The 19,983-nt window shown below is 42.2% G+C and overlaps 1 protein-coding gene across 5 annotated transcripts in view; it reads left to right on the top strand.

Annotated features, from left to right (window-relative positions):
- STAG1 (STAG1 cohesin complex component) overlaps positions 1-19,983 on the top strand; it is a 163,693-nt gene that overhangs the window by 130,505 nt on the left and 13,205 nt on the right. For all 5 annotated transcript variants that reach the window (XM_069865028.1, XM_069865027.1, XM_069865026.1 and 2 more), the window contains 7 exons: positions 4,997-5,084; positions 6,495-6,575; positions 10,135-10,227; positions 14,187-14,361; positions 15,367-15,506; positions 17,668-17,769; positions 19,304-19,452. In XM_069865028.1, coding sequence (XP_069721129.1) covers positions 4,997-5,084; positions 6,495-6,575; positions 10,135-10,227; positions 14,187-14,361; positions 15,367-15,506; positions 17,668-17,769; positions 19,304-19,452 — 828 coding nt within the window. The remainder of the gene's footprint in view (positions 1-4,996; positions 5,085-6,494; positions 6,576-10,134; positions 10,228-14,186; positions 14,362-15,366; positions 15,507-17,667; positions 17,770-19,303; positions 19,453-19,983) is intronic.

Below are 19,983 nucleotides of genomic sequence, written 5' to 3'. Positions count from 1 at the left end.
GTCCGCCCATCTTCTAAATACCTCCAGGGATGGTGACACCACCACCTCCCTGGGCAGCCTCTGCCAGTGCCTGATGACCCTTTCTGTGAAAAATTTCTTTCTGATATCTAGTACGAACCTCCCCTGGCGGAGCTTGAGGCCATTCCCTCTCGTCCTGTCCCCTGTCACTTGGGAGAAGAGCCCAGCTCCCTCCTCTCCACAACCTCCTTTCAAGTAGTTGTAGAGAGCAATGAGGTCTCCCCTCAGCCTCCTCTTCTCCAGGCTAAACACCCCCAGCTCTCTCAGCCACTCCTTGTAAGACCTGTTCTCCAGTCCCTTCACTATCTTCGTTGCTCTTCTCTGGACTCGCTCCAGAGCCTCAACATCCTTCTTGTGGTGAGGGGCCAGAACTGAACACAGGATTCATGTTCAGGCCAGGCTGGATGGGCCTTGGGCAGCCTGATCCAGTGGGAGGTGTCCCTGCCCAGGGCAGGGGGGTTGGAACTGGATATCTTTAAAGTCCCTTCCAACCCAAAACTATTCTATGATTCTGGGATTCTAACGGTGTGGATTGTACCGAGGCTCCTTTCCCAAGCGTGACCCAGCTCGGTGGAACTAGGCAGCAGTTTGCAGGGTTCTGCTGCTTGGGTGAGACCTGCAGGCACCCTGGGATCTTGTAGAGCAACCGGGAAAAGTTCCCTCAAACTGTGAATTTTTGCACATAGCACAAAGACATCATCTTCCCCTCCTGTCAGCTATGGGATGTAGTTTCTCCTGGTCAGGATGTAAGAAAGCAGATGGCTCAGTGCCACAAATAATTTCTCCCTTATCTGTCACAAGATGTGAGAGGACTTTGCTTCTGCCACCTCTTTCACAGAAATTGGTTTCAGTGCTTTCATTTCTCTCTTTTTTCTGTGCTTAGTCCTCACTTATCTGGAGTTCTGCACTGGCTCATTGTACGAAATGGTTCTGAAATATCTACTCTTTGTTTCCATTCAACCAGAGTCCCACAGAGATCATTAAATCCTTACTAATTTCCATAGTGCAGCAGGCTGACACTTGCAAATTAGTTTTTCCAGTCTCCCTGGTAACACACTGGAGCCACTTCTGCCTTTCCTGAGAGGACTGGTGAAAACTCTGCTTCACATCCATGAAAGAAGCACAAATCTTAAGGCTTTTCTGAGAGTCTCCCATATTTTTTTTTTTCCTTTAGGATTCCAAATCTCTAGAGAGTTGATTCAGACCATAAAGTTTTGTTGAATAACACAAATCAGGATCGGGGACATCTACCTTCACCTTCAAAAAATGAGAAAGGAAAGAATAAAAGTTGAAGAGCAGCTGTGTGTCATTTCTCAGCTGATTTGTTATTTATGATTATAATATATAGAGCATATATAAGGACTTTCCAATTAATATTTGCTTGTATATAAAGAATTAATGAAATCTTATCAGTGCTCTACTGAATGTTGTATCTGGTATGATTTCTTTGTGAAAGGAAACAATCATACCATACGAAACAGGATTTTTGCAGAACCTTTAGCTATGAGATTAGGATCTTCCATTCAAAAGTCGCAGTGAGTATTCTTATCTCAAGGAACAGTGGCTGTTGTCTGATCCTGTCATCTTCTGTCATGAATTGGGAGCCAAAATGAATTAAATCAATGGAAGAAGTTGAAATTGCAGGCTGACCACTGATACTTCATCAGATACTACAACAGATCTTCTAAAAGTGCGCTGATAAAGTACTCACTGAGGCTTTGAAAGGCAACAAGTCCTGCTTTTCTCCCAGTGAGAGAAACTCCACTGTACCTTATCTGTGCTTGTTTTCTCTGTAGTTGCTGCTCTTTCGTGTTTTAGGAAAAAGAAACCCAGGAAGGTGGAAAAATCATAGTAGGGGATTATCAGAAAAGCTGTCCTGGTCAAAAGGCTTCTACACTGCGATTTCCCAAGCCTGAGCTAATCCTCTTTCTGAGAGGGTCATGGCAACAAAGGACTCAGAGCACACTTTTTAATTCATGTCTTGTCATCAAACAAGGATATCAGGATTCCAATACAAATTAAATTCATCATTACAATGTTTCCTTCCAAGTTTTCAGTATATAATAATACATTTTCTGAATAGAACACCTGGAGAATACACTTGAGCTTATTTTTTTTGCCAGGGTCTCACTGATATTTGTAGCTGTTTTTTCTCTCCTTAAGTACAGGGAGACACTTTTTTTATACTGAGTTCAGCCCAGTTCAACTGAGCCCTCACACGTAACACTTCAGTGCTCTAGCAGTTTGTATGCTGCAAAACATCAGCAGTTTAATTACTTCATTTAATTCAGTGCAAGACAGATGGATCATCTCAAGCATCACCTCCATCGCTCTGGATGTGCCTTTTGATCCTGATTTGTACGAAGAATATTGTTTCACATTCAGAAATTGGGATTGTTGGTATCACTATATCCAGTAGTCCTCAGGTACGATATGAAATTTGATTCCTTCCTGCCTCCACGCTGACTTGTTAAGCCTGCAGAGTCTGCAGGTACGCAGTGTGTTTTTGTCAGTCAAGACTGTTCCTGGAAAGGTAAATTCATGGTCAGACCAGCAGATCTTCCCTTCCTGTTATAGAAACCCTTCCCATAACCTTTTTCAAGTAGCTATCCTTCAGACTGAGGTGCTCAGAACTTTGTGATATCCAGCAGAAGTTGAAATGCTGATAAATGAAACCTCAGCAACCAGCGTGGCTGCTCAAAGCCCGAGGGACAGCTGCTCTCACCTTGTGCTGCTTTAGAAAGAGAAGCAGGCTTGTGGGTGGAGAGATCACCTCTTTGGAAAGGGATTTTCCTAAGCTGCTTCTTGCCAAGCTTTCAGAAACACTGTCCCTTTACTTCATCTATTATTTTGATTGCCAAGTTGTTCAGAAGAGACAAAGGTGTACCAGAATATGCCTAAACTTAATGTGGAGGGTCTTCTTTCAGGATGTTTATTTTGAAAAGCCCTGTGCAGCTTGCATATAGATAGATTTTTTCCACTTTTGAAGCTGAAAAGCTCTTCCTGAGCTGAGCCATGAGGCGACGCTCAGAGCAAGGAGCGAAGGTGCCCCCCGCTGCCCGGGTGCTGGGGCATGTGCCAGGGAGGGTGCCACGAGGAAAAGATGAAAATGAGACAGTTTTTCCTTTTGTAGTCTCTATAGGATAATCTATGCTGATACCTGCCTCTGCACACCAAGGAGATTTTACTGCTTTAATTACAGCGCTGTAATTAAGGAGGTACAACTCTGCCTTGCCAGCAGCCCTGTGGTTTGCTGCAGCGGCATCTCCGTGCTAGTATCTGTAGTCAGAGGCAGTTTTCTGACAGCCTGTAATTTGTATATGAAATGTTTTATTTCTGTACTTCAAAGACCATCCAGAAACTAAGGCTGGGGGAGTATTTCACAGTTTTCTTTCCTTTTTTAAAAGTGGTGCTGCTGTTCTATTCTTGGGTTTGAATTAGCAGTGGCTTGGCTCAATGGCACGACCCCAGAGTACAGACTTGACTGACTCTCAGCACAACAGCATTAATTGTCACGTCCTCTCTGAAACTTTAATCAGTGAGATTTTCTAGGTTTACCACGTTCCAGACTGGGAAGCATTTCATACTAGGGGTTTCAACAGGACCCAGGCATCCCTAGTCTTGAGTTCAGCCTCTGTCCGATTTGGAACTAGAGAATTATTCTTTCTGCCTGAGCAGGGTAGTTCAGTATTAAAACAAAGTCAAGCAGCTCCAAAGCAGGGCAGATGCAGAGGGGTGGGAAAAGGGAACATATCTAGGTAGTCAAGGTGCTGGGATGAAAGGGAGCCAGAGGCAAGAGGCTGATCTGATGAAGACTTGCCAGTTCAGTCTGAGTATAATACTCACCTTCTTCCAAGTGAGCATTTTTTCATCACCAGGTTTCAGATTATTCTGAGGTGGCTTGCTCTTTCGTAAACATATTATAAACTGCTTCCAGTTATCTCAGTTGAATTCCTCTGCAGAAAAAGGTGTTAAAGTTAAATGGTGAGAGAGAATTTTTGTCTTTCAAGCAACCTGATGTTTTGTAATTTCTTCTGTTATTTCATAGAATCGTAGAATAGTTTGGGTTGGAATGGACCATGAAGGCCATCCAGTCCAACTCCCCTGCAGTGAGCAGGGACATCTTCCACTCCATCAGGTTGCTCAGAGCCCCATCCAACCTGACCTGGAATGTTTCCAGGGATGGGGCAGCCACAACCTCTCTGGGCAACCTGGGCCAGTGTTTCACCACCCTCAGCATAAAAATATTCTTCCTAATATCCAGTCTAAACCTCTTCTCTTTCAGTTTAAAACCATTTCTCAATTCTGTATTAAAAAAGCTGTATCATAAGCCGTTGAGTTCTGTAAGGCTGGAAAATATATGTTGTTGCTCTCATTTGTATTCCTCACACCGGTGAATCAGGTTGGTACAACTGGAATGTGAAACAAGGAAGGAGGGATGGCAACCACCGTCTCTATCATGCTGCCTTTCTTCAGATATTTCAGGGTATTTAATATCTAGTGATAATGTATGTTATTCTGCTCCAAATGATACAGCAGAAAAATGTGTGACTTGATTTTGCTTGAAGCCCTTTTTCTTTCAGTTTGTACTCCTAGAGTTTGGCCATAGTTGCTGCTGCAGTGCCAGAGGAGCTACTCTGGGGTTCTGTTACTGTTCGGAACCAAAAAGGGAAGGTGATTTACAGGCAACACTGAGAAGGAGCTCATAGCTACACTTAAGTAACCTTTAACCATGTTTGATCTCCTCCATACAAAAGTCCTGTGCAGTAAAACATGTTTCCCCGATGATCAGAAAGCTGAATTTCTGCTTTTAGCATGGTGTGAACTAACTGTGAGCTGCCTTGTCAGCAGGCTGCGTTGTCACAGCTTTGCAAAAATACCAAACCACTCACTGAGCTGCCGGGTCGGGCTCTGTTCTCGCTGCGATGTGGAGTTTGGAGGAAGCCAACTAATCTCTCTTTGTTACCTCTCGTTCTAGTGCGCATGATCTCACCAAATGGGATCTGTTCAGTAACTGCTACAGATTGCTAAGAACTGGAATTGAACATGGAGCTATGCCGGAACAGGTATGGTCAGCAACACCTGCACCGCATCCTCTGGGGATTCGGTGATTTAGAGAGTCTTGTCGTAGAGAAGTGCAAAAGATTAGTGCTCTGGACTTCAATTATTTAGGAAGAACATGGAGTTCGGAATGAGATTTATGTTGTAGTGAGGAGCTGTTCAGGAGGTGAAAAATTTGGGGATTCTGTGATTTGCGAGCTACTTGCCTCAGCTTTCTCGTCTGTAAAGTTAGGAATAACTAACTTTCCTGGCTGTGAAAAGCAATGCATTTCATGATGTTTACACTGAAACCCAACATTTGTAAACCTTGGCTGCAGTTAGAATTATCAGAGTTATTGCACATTGAGGGTGAGTGGAAGCTTTTCATAACAAAGAGACAAGAAGAACACTTCTGGCCAGCTTTGCCAGTGGAGTCCTGTTACTGGACGCATCTTAGAGTTTGTTTCCTCCTAGTTAGGTTTTAGTTTCTCATGGATGAGCACAGGGACATTTCTGAATCTCCCAGGATTCCAGTTTTAAACTGCAGACTGCCCACTCCATCATTTACACACATTTTAAGTTATAATTTTATTTCAATTAGAAACCAGTTAACAATTAGAAATTGTTAATTCTAACTCAACTTCATTTAGAAAAAAACCCAGATCATCTACAGTTCAGTTTCTGGGTTTGACACTGATACGATCCCCAAATACTTCTGAAAGATCTTAGGAAAAAAGTTCTTGTAGCAGAACTGCTCAGTATTTCTTTCCTCAGCGCGCTAGATGGAGTTTGCTGGACAGGAATGCTTTGGTCTGTTGTGGGATCTTTCAAGAATAGTTATTTTACAAACTGATTAGCACTGTTACAAACCTGGTTTATTCTGCAGACTGTTGGGATCACCTTCAAGCCAAACTGATTTTGAGGTTTTTAGCACCTAATAGAGATTTGAAATTCTAAAAAGTCACCGTGGATGCTTTTCTGGGCACTGTAAATAGGAGCCTGGGCTTCTTTGTGAGCAAACTGGTATTTTCTGCCCTTTTTCAGACAGTGAGCTACACAATCATTTGACAAGGAAACAAATTTCCAGGCTGTTTACTAGTGAAGTCGAGGTATTTAAACAGACGCTTTTGAACTGAGATATGTAGATGTTGGGTTGCACATCTGTCATGCTGAGCCATCACCTCTTGCTGTGCTCTAGTGCAGTTTTCTGTTCTGTTTCCTGGTGTTTACACAGTATTTTTTAAACCTTGATAGGTTGGTTTGTTACTGCGCCAAACTGGCTGAGGGAAAACATAATATCCTAGCAAACAAAAAGTCCTACCTAAGAGCTGCTCCTCCTTCTTCTCCCTAGAATGCATTATAAATTTTACCTACACTTTACTGGTACACTTGGTATTTCCACTGTGCTGGGATTCTTTGTGCTCCCTCTGTTACAGATCGTGGTTCAGGCGCTGCAGTGTTCCCACTACTCGATTCTCTGGCAACTGGTGAAAATCACTGAAGGCTCCCCTTCCAAAGTAAGTTCGGATGTTGCTGAGGAAACACAAATTGCCTAGAAAGGTGTTAGACCCCGTCCTCTCTAACTCCACCCACTGTACAGGTGTTTTATGTTGTTGTGAAACATAGAAAATGTCGGTGGTTTGATTTATTCGTTATTTTGTGTTCTTAACATCATGTCTGTCTCGAAACAAGCTACACGAGCAGAAGCTTGTCATTATCAGGTTTTGATTCTAGCTGGGTTTTATATTTGTATTGATGAAGCTTCATTAGAGCAGTTTGTGTGAATGGAGAAGTCATGGTGACCGGCTTATCTAACAGTTGTTAGCAATACTGTTGATCTCACCATAGACAGCTTAATATTTATGTGTATTTATTTACCTTGTTTACTTCTTACTTACGGCTTTTACGATGCTAAATATAAATGTAATGTTACTAGCAGTGACAATTGCTAATAAAATCAAGTGCACACAAGTGCAATGTGGCAGGGACAATGTTACATGTAACTTGCTTGTTGAACTTAGCTTTTCCAGGACCTTTCCTAAGGTCTTTTCTGAACTAGAGGCCAATATCCTGTCTTTTCAGGGCTTTTTCAAAAGCAATATATCAAATTAAAGGGGTATGACAACCAAAGTACTAAGCGTACTTGCTGTCAGCATCCTAAAGAAAAAATGCTATACTAAAGTACTACTAAAATAAGCATTTTATGCACATAAAAATGATAAAAATGCATTGTAAATTCTTTGAGTTGTTTTGAATACTGACATATATTGATATTTTAAAATAGCTACTAGAAAAAAAGGATAATTTATATCCTTTGTTTTGGCTTTCATTCCCATTTTCCTCTCTCAGCTTCTTTAGCTTCTTTCTCTTTACCATGCTAGTAGTATATAATGCTACGTCTTGACTCCTCATAACTGAGAAACTGGGCACATCCCATTTGTTTTAAAGGAACTCAGAACCTCATCACAATAAAGCATCTGAAGTCCTCCTAGCTCGCAGCATCATTATCTGTAGGGAGAAACTTAACTTTGATAGATGGAGCTAAGTAACTGAAAGTAAATCCTAGAGGCCATACACTCTTAGAATCATAGAATCACTAGGTTGGAAAAGACCTCTTAGATCATTGAGTCCAACCATTCCCATGTGCCACTAAACCCCGTCCCTGAGCACCTCATCTACCCGTCTTTATCTTCAACCCTTAAGCTGACCTTTCCCTGATGAGGAGAACTGGACTATTTTATGATTCTATGAAATAATGTGTACCTGCGAGATGTGTTCATTCACTTTTTAGCCTTTATACGGGATTCTTCTTAGGTTTTCATTTCTCTATTATTGAGTTTATTAACAATTCAATAAAGATAATTGTGATAGAAAGTAGGAAGTTATTAAAGTGATTGTAATCCCAGTGTCTAAAACTGTAAATTAGATTATGATGCAACAGCGAAGGGATAAGCCTGGCATCTGTCCTAGGGAAAATCTTGGAGTGGCTGGTAGGAAATCCAGCCAGTGCAAGGCAGGAGGGTAGAATGGCCAACAGGTGAGTCTGGAAGGAACAGATAAATTTGTTCTTGAGAAGATTGCAGTTTTTACTGATAAGGAGACCACTTGAAATACCAGTTTCTGTAAGACATTAGCATCACCTTGTTTTTCAGGTGAATACGTGTATTTAATGTAACTTATATTCAATAGCTCAAAAACGATGAATACATTAGAAAAAAATGGTAAGTGGGAAATCATCACACAAGGGGAGAAATTCTGATGTGTTCCGGGGAGATCTGCTACAAACTGGTAATTTTTTTACCAGTGATCAGGGAGGTAAGGCAAAGGTATTTTTTGCTCTGTGAGCAAGAAGGCTAATGAGTGGAAAGTTGTGAGAATAGAACAGAGCTGTCCTACAGATCGTGGAATGGCAGCGAATGCAGTAGCACAAAGGGATTCTTGGCTGTGTTATCAAAGAAAAAATTATTAGGACTAGGAAAGCGGGGTCATTGATGGACCTTCGGTGTCTGTGTCAGGTAATCACACTCGCTCTGTCGATAATTCTGAGAGGTTCGGGAACATGTGGGTTGCTTCAGCACGCTTGCAGACCTGCCTTCTGTTATGAACCCACGCAGGAGGAACATATGGACCACAAAAAGGCTTTTCAGTAAACAAAGAATAGCAAGATCTTATGGTGGGAAGCAATAAGAGAAGCTAAAACTAGAAATGAGACACATGGACTGAACAGCAAGGGTAATTAAAAATTGGGATTTTTAGCAAAGCCAATGTTGTGTGCATGCTATGTAGGCTATGTAGCTTTAGGTCGGGAATGTTGCCCTGTAGGGCATGTTCTCTGCCCTCCAAAAGCTGCTGGAGGTCCATGGGGGACGGTTTGGTGCGGCAGTTGGCCAGCAGTCTCGGTGGGGATTCACGGCTACTGCCATCCCTGCTTTACCCGAAGCCAGGGACAGTGAAAACTGGGAGGGGGGGCTCTTTGAAGCAATGGTCCCACGTGCAAAACGCTGTCACCTGTGCCCCTGGCAGAACTGCTGCTGGTGCACAAGGGCAGTGCCAGCCGACGCTGGCGTGGGGCGCTGGGGTCGGCGCTGACAGAGCCCGTCCTGGCACCACAGCTGGAGGCCAACTCCAAAGCCGGATGATTTGTGGTTCTGGTGGTCCCGGTGATCGGTTCATTACTGATGTAAACGGGGTAACTGTCCAAGTACGCGCCAAGGAGCCATGTATGTGTTTGGTTCGTTTCTTGGTCACTATAGAGGCAGTGCTAGCTTTTTGTTCTTGTTCTTCTGTCTCTGTTTTGCTGTTTCCATGTGGCTGTTTGCTGTATTCTTGTGATTATGCTCCAGTATCTTATGTGTGGGTTTGTTTTCACTAGTTTGTCCTGTTATCCCTACAAATTCATCAGGGCACAGCATTAATTCCCCACCGCTCTCCTGCTGAACCTGCCACTTCTGGTACCCACAGAAATAGCAGGCAGTTGTCTCTAGCTCAAGGTTATCAACAACAGTCGTTGGCTTCTCTTCCACCCACAAACCCTTCTTTCTACCTCCTCCATCCTTAAGTCATCAGATTCCTGGGATTTACCTTCACATCTCCTGTGTCTGCGGACAGTTAGGAGAATGTTCTTGTTGAGACATTCATTAGTACCTTACTTCTTGTTCACATCAGTTTATCTGAGTACAGAATTGTAGATAAACCACCAGGTGAGCAGACCTTGATGTATCAAACATTCTGAAACATCTGCATTCAGTATACATTACAGACAATTTTAACTTAGGAGTGTATTCGGTCGATGAGGAGGAGGAGAAGGAGGTTTGTTGTTGTTGTTAATTATTTATTGTTGTTGTTATAATTATTATTACTATTGTTGTTATTATTATTTATAATAAGGAACCTTTGGGTCATTCCTCTGAAAATTAATGACTTGTTTTACCCTGTGCTGTAGGAATGGGATGTATTTTCATGGCCTCTCCATTTTTGTTTGGCTACTTTATAGACTAGAATGTATGAAATTATCACCATCTTTTTATTTTGCCTTTTCCTAGCAATCTTTTATTCATATTTAATTGTTTCTTCTAGGAGGACTTGTTGGTATTGAGGAAAACTGTGAAATCCTTTCTGGCTGTCTGCCAGCAGTGTCTGTCCAATGTCAACACTCCGGTTAAAGAACAGGTAAGGGAAACGTCGTGTCATGTGCTTCTACAAAAGTCAGAACGTTAAACTCTAGTCCGACTCAAAGACCAGGCTTAAAGGAAAATCATACGTGCCTCCTAGCTAAATAACACTGCACAAATGCTCCAGAAGAACTGTATTAAAAGCACCTTCAGAACACAGCTGATGTCAAATTCATTTTTGATACCACTTAAGGATTAACCTGGATGCTCAGGCTCATGTTCAGATGTCATAACTATAGGCATCAAGCTCAAACAACTAAAATAAAAGCGTATTCCATTAGGTTTCCTATGTTAATAGATGGAAATAGGCACTTTCAGAGCATGATTGGGACCTCTAATCAGTTGGATCTTTTCTTTCTCTGGATATTTCTGGATATTTTTCCCCTATTATTGACCAATAGAGAGTTTAGAGTGACCTTCTTCCTGCCAAAACCAAATGTCTGAAGCTAGAGCAGAAAAATCTAAGCCTCAATGATATTTCATTATTTCATTATCCTAATAACTCATTTGACTGTAGTGGTGAATACAGGTTGCTGCATCTCTGTTTCACATTGTGGCTAATGGGAGAAAATTGAGGCTTCTGTCAGTGCAGATCATGCTACTGCATGCTTTCTAGCAGAAGAAATAGTTCATTAATTTTACAAAAATAATGCTGGATAACACTAAGAACATAATGTCCTCTCAAGTGATGCAAAAATTGTCATTTGACAAATAGTTACGTCTCCTTGATAAATCCTAGTAAAATATCTGCTTCCCCAGGGTCTTCATTATATAAATCTCAGGATTGGATTTTTTTTAGATCAGAATTGTGGAATGGTTTGGGTTGGAAGGGACCATGAAGCTCATCCAGTCCAATCCCCCTGCAGTGAGCAGGGACACCTTCCACTCCATCAGGTTGCTCAGAGCCCCATCCAGCCTGACCTGGAATGTTTTGAGGGATGGGGCAGCCACCACCTCTCTGGGCAACCTGGGCCACTGTTCCACCACCCTCAGCATGAAAAATTTCTTCCTAATACCTAATCTAAACATCTCCACTTCTAATTTAAAACGATTACCCCTTGTCCTGTTGCTGCAGACCCTGCTAGAAAGATCTTCCCCATATTTCTTAGCCCGCTTGAAATATTGAAAGGCCACAATAACATCTCCTTGGAGTCTTCTCTTCTCCAAGCTGAAGAACCCAACCCTCTCAGTTGATTCTCATCAATTTAGTCATTAAAGCTTAGGGTGCTTTGCTTCCCTGCTTGGCAGGGTGAGTGCAAACCAAGGTGCTCGTGGCTCCGTGCATACATAGGCCACAAGTGTGTGTGTGAAGTGGGGTTACGTTGTAAGGTATTGGATGATTTTTATGATTTAGTGTAGGTACCCAGTCCTTTGGTTTAGATTTTAGGAAAGCCACACGTGCGTGGAGTGGGAAGCTTCTGCCACGGGTATTTAGAAATTGAAATAAAGGAAATTCAATAGAAGGCCTTATTGAATTATTTGCAGTCTCTGCAAAAAAAAAAACATAGCTGGAAAGCTTGCTGAGGTCTTGCAAATCTATGCTGATTTATATCATGTCTGGTGACATCTTTTAGTTGTCTGCAAATTACATTTCTATCAACGCTTCCAGGGTTTTGCAGGGACTGTAATTGGCTGTCCTGTGCTTTTTACCCATGTTTTGTTAAAGATAATGCTTCTCAAGAGACAGTTTTATTTTTTTGGAAGATAGCTCGCTTGGCATTTACGCTGTGTGCTGCAAGTTGATAAATACAAATACTAAAGGCTCAGAGATGCTGCTAGTTCATGTATTTTTAAGAGACTCTGACGTGTCGTTGTCTTCCAGCAGATTTAACTTCTGTAATTGTTTTTTAATATTCTAAGTAGTTACTCTTGGCATATTTTATTAATATTGTATAATGTGAAAATATCATCCAGCTTCATGAAAATGCCAACCGTTCTAGCATTAGCTAACACTAATGACTTTTCTGCGTGAACAAATGGTGAATGATCCTTCTTATTCCTGCAGTGCTTTTGTTCTTCATATGTATTAACATGGTTTTATCCTCTTATTATCAGTGGCACAATGTATTTTGGGTTTTTTTAATTGTTAATTTAAGCTTCCCTTAGCAGCAGTTTAACAGTTCACAGTTCTGTGGAGGCTCTCAAAGCCCAGCTGGACAGAGCTGTGACCAGGCAGAGCTAGAGAGGGTCCTGGTCGGAGCAGATTGGAGTAGAGACTCCAGGGTCCCTTCCAACTGACACCCCTATGATGTTTTTTATTTTCTTCCTTAAAAAAGTGTTTTTCTGCGAGTGTAGGACTGTTCCTTCATCCTTTTGCTTTACTGGAGTTTTATGAGCGTTCTAAATCATTTTGTCTCCCTACCATATCTGCTTCATAAGCTTCACATTCTTTACAGAGCAAATCAATGTACCCATCAAAGAGGGGGAAAAAAGGATTAAGCATTTCTAAAAACAGGACTCAAACTTTGCAGATTTTCCTAGACCATTTGAGTGACATGAATCTCCTGCGAGCAGGTGTATCTACAATAAATAGACATCAGTGTCTGAGTCCACTGCTGGCTTTAGAGCAGACAGAAATAAGCACTGGCAGTGCATAATCCATATGCTCGTTTTTAGGGGTCTGCATTAGAATGAGATTGAGTCCTTGTGACTATCAAAGGAGTTTAGGGCAGGTGAGATCGTTGCTGAAACGCATCCCAACTGTTTGGGTCCAGTGGAGAAAATGCCAAATGGTGGCATCCATCTCCCAAGTCTTACTAGAACGTGGTTTACAATGATCTGCATTATGTTCTTGCCTAAGTATAGCTCATTCAGATTTTATAACATACTCCAAGAGATAAGCGGGCTGCTGTGACATTCAGCACTCACAAAGATTTCATTCTGGAGGGTTGGAAAGCAGATTGCTCACACTCATTGCTTTTCCTTAGCCTCGGTTCAGTATATATTTTAACACACATTTAACTATCTTCCTGTTCAGCTGTTTAGAGAGAGGGAATACGGGGCTGAATCAAAGCCTGCGCTGGGTTTCATGAATCTGTCAGAGTCACTGTGATCTCTCTTCAGCTGGAAATGCCTTCGGCCAACTGCTGCAGGCCAGCATAGACCTTCTAGGGGTCTTTACACATTCATACTCTGAACCTTCCTCTCTTTTCAGTTTTCAGAGCCCAGGGTTAAAGACAGACGAACTAAAATGATTAGAAAGTCCTTTCTGAAAGGTGCTCAGATGTGAAATGTTGTGCAAACGAATACAGCAGGTTGAGACACTCGGACATAATCTGCTGGGGAAGATAGTGATAGCCTCACGCATGCAAGTGTGCAGATAAGCCCCAGAGAGACGTAAAGTTATTAAGAGTTGCCTTATTTCTGTGTTCTCAGGTGATGAGGGCACAACAGTCATGAGCATAAATCACGGAAAATTCTGCCCTGGTCAGCTTTTATCCAGATTTGAAAGCAGTGCAGGGTTGCTTGATTCTCTTTTCCAGATAATTGTTGATGAAACTCTGTAGGAATTTCTTCACTTACACCTGCTTCTCTGTATTTTTGGGATCTGACAGTGACTCAGCTTGGAGTCTCACAATGTTGTTCATTTTTTAGCTCGCTTAACTTTTCTAACTGTTTGTCAAAAAGAGGTGTTGATTCTTTACTACAAATTCATCTCCAGTCCTTGGATCAGAGGTTGATTTAGAGTCCTTTTTATAGAGGAGAAACGGAAGTTTAATATCGATCGTCCTGGCCATGGAAGAGGTAGTAAACTGCTCCTTACATAGAAAGCAAAGGGATAGCATTTTAAAGTTAGGGGAGACCCTCATGAACACTTTTCACAGCACACGAACATCTGCTGCTGAACACTGTTTCAAAGGGATGTTTAATAATAGCAGGGAATACCTGGAAAGTAGATAAATGGTATTTTGTTTTTTACCTCTGCATCTTACTGCATTCACTCTCTTTTTCTTTCAGGCTTTCATGCTGCTCTGTGATCTCTTGATGATTTTTAGTCATCAGCTGATGACTGGAGGGCGAGAAGGTCTTCAGCCTTTGGTGTTTAATCCAGATTCAGGCCTCCAGTCAGAACTTCTCAGTTTCGTGATGGACCATGTCTTTATCGACCAAGATGATGAAAACCAGAGCATGGGTATGTTTAGCGTTCAAGTTTTCTACTTAGCTTTTGTTCATAACAGGCTCCGAAGAATGAAGAAACAGAATTTTCAGATCAGTTTGCTCAAACATGTTCAGAATTATTCCTTCATTATTTCTTTTTGAGCCTCTCTGAGGATTCCTGGGAAGAACGCGAGATTACATGTTGAAACACACCTTCACCAGAAACCTCTGTGCAGGTTGTCATCCTTTGTGAGTTCAGTGATCAGAATAATACATTAAGGATAGATTTTAGGAGGACATTGTCTAGTCTTTTTTTGGTCTTTAGCAAAATTGCTGTTCTTTAACATCTTGTGCTTGGACTGGGAAGACAGCAAAAAGAAGGATTAAGATCTTCGTATGTAATCCCTGTTCCCTACTGCTGCTTTGACTCCATGATTTCAGTTTGACCATTTATAACTTCTGGTGTTCAGGACACACCAGTAATGATAAAGAGAAATTAAGAAAAGGGGAGGGAGGGAGTGTGCTGATAGGCTTCAGTTTTGTGGGTTAAAGCATCTCAGGATTGAAACATGTGCAATATTCACAGTGAACTCCACTGCTCGTAAGAGGTTCCCTGTGATCAAATATGTGACTGAAGTCCTGCAGCTCTGGTTAGGGTTAGGATTAGGATTTTCCTCATGTGAAATATTTATAGCTTAACCCTGTTAAAGGAGCATCTCCTGACATTTCAGAAGTCAGGCAAAAGGTGTTCAACAAGTCTTTACTGCGGCCTTTCAGAGGGTAAAGAAAAGAAACTATTCAGTTCCATGTGGATTGGGTTTAGTGCCTGTTCAGGACTACAGCATCCTTGGTCGATGGTGTGCTGTGCTCTTGAACTCCTCTGAAGGTTCTAACGTAGGCAGGACTTTCATTTTAGCTTCTCCCAAGACAATTCTTGCTTCGTTTTAAAGAACCAATTTTTCTAAAAGCTACTCGTCATTCATGTTGCTTTAGAACGTGGCAGTTACTTTTAACATGTTATTGTTGTTGATGCTTTCAGAGGGAGATGAAGAGGATGAAGCTAACAAAATAGAAGCTTTACATAAGAGAAGAAACCTTTTGGCTGCCTTTAGCAAGCTGATAATTTATGACATTGTGGACATGCATGCAGCAGCAGATATTTTCAAGCACTATATGAAGGTACAGCTCTGAGCATCCTCTTCTGAACTGAACGCTGTCAAGCCTCCTCTCCCTCTCCCTCTCCCTCTCCCTCTCCCTCTCCCTCTCCCTCTCCCTCTCCCTCTCCCTCTCCCTCTCCCTCTCCCTCTCCCTCTCCCTCTCCCTCTCCCTCTCCCTCTCCCTCTCCCTCTCCCTCTCCCTCTCCCTCTCCCTCTCCCTCTCCCTCTCCCTCCAATGCAGTGGTGAAAGGTTGAACACTTTTGAAAGCTTTTCCAGCCTTATTAGATATCTTGTAATAGTTTTTCCTTTCTAAATTATGCCAGCTGGTAGGAAGCAGTAAACTCTGACCTTCCTTTCTGATGTGGCAAGAGTGCCTTATTAAAGGCAGCACCAGAGGTTGGTCCTGCCAGGTGCCAGAGGGGAGAATTTCTTGTCTTGCTCCTCAAATTCATTCCTAGAATCCACAATAACGACTATCTGTTCAATATTGTATTTGACTGGGCATCCCTCAATCTTGGCACTTGCCATAGGGAAGCAGTTTTTTTTATGAGAAAAGGTCATTTTAAAAGGAACAGCAGTAAAAAAAACACTTCTGTATGGTACTGCTGTACGTGGGAACGCAATAACTGAACGTCGTACCACCTCTGGCGGCCTCCATGCAGTGTTTGAGCCCAGTGGAATTCAGAAAGACTTGGAGCTCAGCTGTCACCGTGCTCTGTAGTTGGGAGCTCACCTGCCAGAAGAGGGGCACCCTCCCAGTCCTGGCTCTGCTTGGAGCCCCTGAGATGATATCCCGTTGCCATTGCTCCATAAGGAAGCAGGGATCACAAAGATGACAGTCGAGGAGGAGAACCTGGAGCAGGTCCCTTAGTATAGATAATGCTTGAGGTGGTGCTGTGAATAGAAAGGATTTAACTTTAAACTGACAGAGTCATAAGCCAGGGCAGTGTCCTACCTGCTGGCCCAGGCTGGCCTCTCTCCATGCCCCTCCTCCTGACACTGGGGGAGAGAATCATAGAATTGTAGAATCTCTAGGTTGGAAAAGACCAACCGTACCTGTCCCCTACTAAATCGTATCCCCAAGCACTTCATCTACCCATGTTTTAAATACCTCCAGGGATGGTGACTCCACCACTTCCCTGGGCAGCCTCTGCCAGTGCCCGAGAACCCTTTCAGTGAAGAAGTTTTTCCTGATGTCCAGTCTGAACCTCCCCTGGGGCAGCTTGAGACCATTCCCCCTTGTCCTATCGCCTGTCACTTGGAGGAAGAGATCAACACCCACCTCTCCAGAATCTCCTTTCAGGCAGTTGTAGACAGCGATGAGGTCTCCCCTCGGCCTCCTCCAGGCTCAACAACCCCAGTTCCCTCAGCCACTCCTCCTAAGACTTGTTCTCCAGCCCCCTCACCAGCTCTGTTGCTCTTCCCTGGACATGTTCAGGACCTCAGTATCTTTCCTGTAGTTAGAGGCCTAAATTAAATTTAAACTGGAATACAAATAAGAAGGATCTCAGTACCAAAGAAGGCAGGAGCAGTATTTAAGAGGGAATGGAAGTAGGTGGTTGCAAATACATCGGACTGAAAGAATACTGGTTGGAGAAAAAGTTTATATGCTCAGCCTGGAAATGGTAATGATCGGACAGGCTTTCCTACCCAAATGGCCAGTACCATTGTCTGTGGCTTTCAGCAGCCATTCTTCTAACATAAAAGGAAAGCAGCACTTTGGTACTGACTGATTCCTTTCTGTCTTCAGGCAGTTCCTTTCTTGGCCATCCAAGAAAGTGTTGTCTGTGGAGCTTCACACCCGTGTGCTGGTGCTGCCCACACCTCTGGAGGGTGGTCAGCGAATGTTGTGTCTTAGAATTTGCAACCACAGGCCACTTTCACCAGACATTTAGTTAGGTGTAGTTAAAATTCTGTGGTTTGTTTTTCCAAAGGTTTGCTCCAAAAGATAATAACAAATGCAGAAGTTCCTTATCTTGTCACTGGGTGCAGGCTAAAAAACGGTTTCGATTTTGATATCGATCCATTACCTCCCACTCACACAAAACATCTGGATTTGAGACTAGGTTTTCTTCACCACAAGAATTACAAGTAATTTTGGTTTTAGGAAAACTGTAAGGAATTGTAGAAGGGATTCAATTTGAAGATTTTTAAAAGGATTTTTCCCCACATTTTTTCCTAGTACTACAACGACTATGGAGATATCATTAAGGAAACCCTGAGCAAAACAAGGCAAATTGATAAAATCCAGTGTGCAAAGACACTCATTCTCAGTTTGCAACAGGTAAGAATATTGATTTTTCTTCAAAATGCCTCACTGCAAAAAATACCAGACAGGAGTTTGTCTGGTGCACTTTACAGAGCAGTGAAAATACTACTGTTCGTTTAAGAGATTACAATGCTCCTCAGTTCAAGCCGTCACTAATCATTTGTCTCTTACCTCTGTCTCCTTAAGCCCACGCTGACAACGTTTTGCTCAGATTAAAATGCAAGAAAGAAAAAGGGTCTTGAAAGCACTTAAAGGCTCATTCACAGCATTTGTTTAGTGGTACCTAGTGAACAGGAAGAATCAGAATGACTTTTTCTTCTTATAATCAGCTGGAAGTAAGGTGTCTTTACAGTTTGTGTAAATGCTGATTGATCTGTCAAACTTTTCAAGCAAATCAGTTGCAGTCTTCCAGGATTATTAGAAATGGGTTTTTCCCCTGAAAAATGCGCTTGTATCAATGCTAAATTATCGGCTTGATGATGAAATCCATCCTTGTTCTGCCACCAGCATGAAGTATGCGCTTCACTAAATACCATTCAGGCCCTTGACGTACCAGCTATAGCCGCTCCGTAGGGAAATTACTTCTATAAATTAGATGTTTTCAAATCAGCTGGGCCTCCCCAGATTCATTCCAAAGCACTAAGGGATTTCCCTGGAACAATCTGGAAACCGTGAGATATCCGTGAAAACTTGCAAAACCAGGCAATACTTCCAGAACTGGCAAGTGTCAAAGCAGCTCCTGGATTTAAACCTTGGAGAGAGGAAGAAGCCAGGTGCTATAGATCAGTCAGCCTAGTATCACTTCATGAACAAAAATAATTAGACAAGCTATTTGCAAGTGTCTCTGTTATAGGTAACAGTCAGTATGAATTTGTCAAGGAGAAATCGTGTCAAATTAAGCTGCTTTCATTAATTATATGGTAACAGAGCTTGTGGATATCAGAGAAATAGCAGATTTAATGCAACTTGATTTAACGTTGTCGCTGACGCTGTCTCCGTTGATATTCTCATTAGCAAGTTAGGAAAATGTCACCTAAATGGCAATATCAGAAAATGATATAGAGCTGATTGGGAAGGTACTGAGTAGCTCATTATTGTCCTGCAAGGGCATTATCAAGCAGGCTTTGAAGGCATTTACCTAGTAAAGCTGTTCAGGTATTCATTAAGTCTTGAATGATGGAACAGCAATTTCGCTTCCTAAATTCTAAGGTGGTGTTGATCCGATGGGTGGTGCGGGTATTTTAGAAAACAGCGTTCGATTGCAGAGCCATTTTGATGAGTTGGGAGAATAATAGATGCAATTCAGTGAAGGCAAGTGCAGAATCCTGCTTAAGAGTTCTCGTCTGCACAAGTACAAGATGGGGAAGTGCTGGCCAACTGCTGGGAACTGGAGTGGATTAGAAGTTGAAGATAAGAGAACTCTGTGAGATCTCTATGAAAAAAGTCCTTGTCGTGCCCTCTCCTGTCTCTAACCGCTTAAGAACAAAAGTCTTTCTTGAGGCAAGTGTTTTGTAGCTGACAGTGTTTAACAATTCCATTCTTTCTCTAGCTGTTTAATGAGCTCGTTCAGGAGCAAGGTCCCAACTTGGATAGGACGTCTGCCCACGTCAGTGGGATTAAGGAGCTGGCCCGTCGGTTTGCCCTCACTTTTGGCTTGGATCAGATCAAGACGAGAGAGGCTGTGGCCACACTACACAAGTGAGTGGTGGTAAATAAGCTAGATTTTTATATTACTTCAGTTAAAACTTCGTCTCAGCACACCTTTTCTAAAGGTACTTGATCTTCACAGGTCACGGAATGATTATATGTTTTTTTCTGGTTTATATAGAAAAATAGGGGGAGGGAGGGTACATGTCTGTTTGTAAGAAAGGGAGAAAAACTTGCTGCCACCTAATGATGTGTTGGAATTTATTGGAATGACCATGTTTGCCTGTCTCGGGTAAAGCCACTGGTATTAATACCTGTTTGCGTGGCCCGTACCTAAGAACTGTAGATGGTTCTTTTTACCACAGTGAGTTCTGTAGGCACCAAGGGCTTTTATAAAAAGGTATTCCAAGAATGTTTCAGAAATCTTTTCTTTTAAACTGATTTGAAGCTTTTTATGTAACTGCCATGTAGGAAAATATAGAAAGGTTCTAAGAAACTTAAATTATGTCTTTCCCATGCCATAAAAAGATTAAAATATTAAAGTTTGCTATCTCAGAGACTAAGTCATTAAGACTAAGGCTG

This window comes from Phaenicophaeus curvirostris, chromosome 10 (assembly GCF_032191515.1).
Source record: "Phaenicophaeus curvirostris isolate KB17595 chromosome 10, BPBGC_Pcur_1.0, whole genome shotgun sequence".
Classification (NCBI taxonomy): domain Eukaryota; kingdom Metazoa; phylum Chordata; class Aves; order Cuculiformes; family Cuculidae; genus Phaenicophaeus; species Phaenicophaeus curvirostris.
This window is presented reverse-complemented; position numbering and strand designations above follow the sequence as displayed.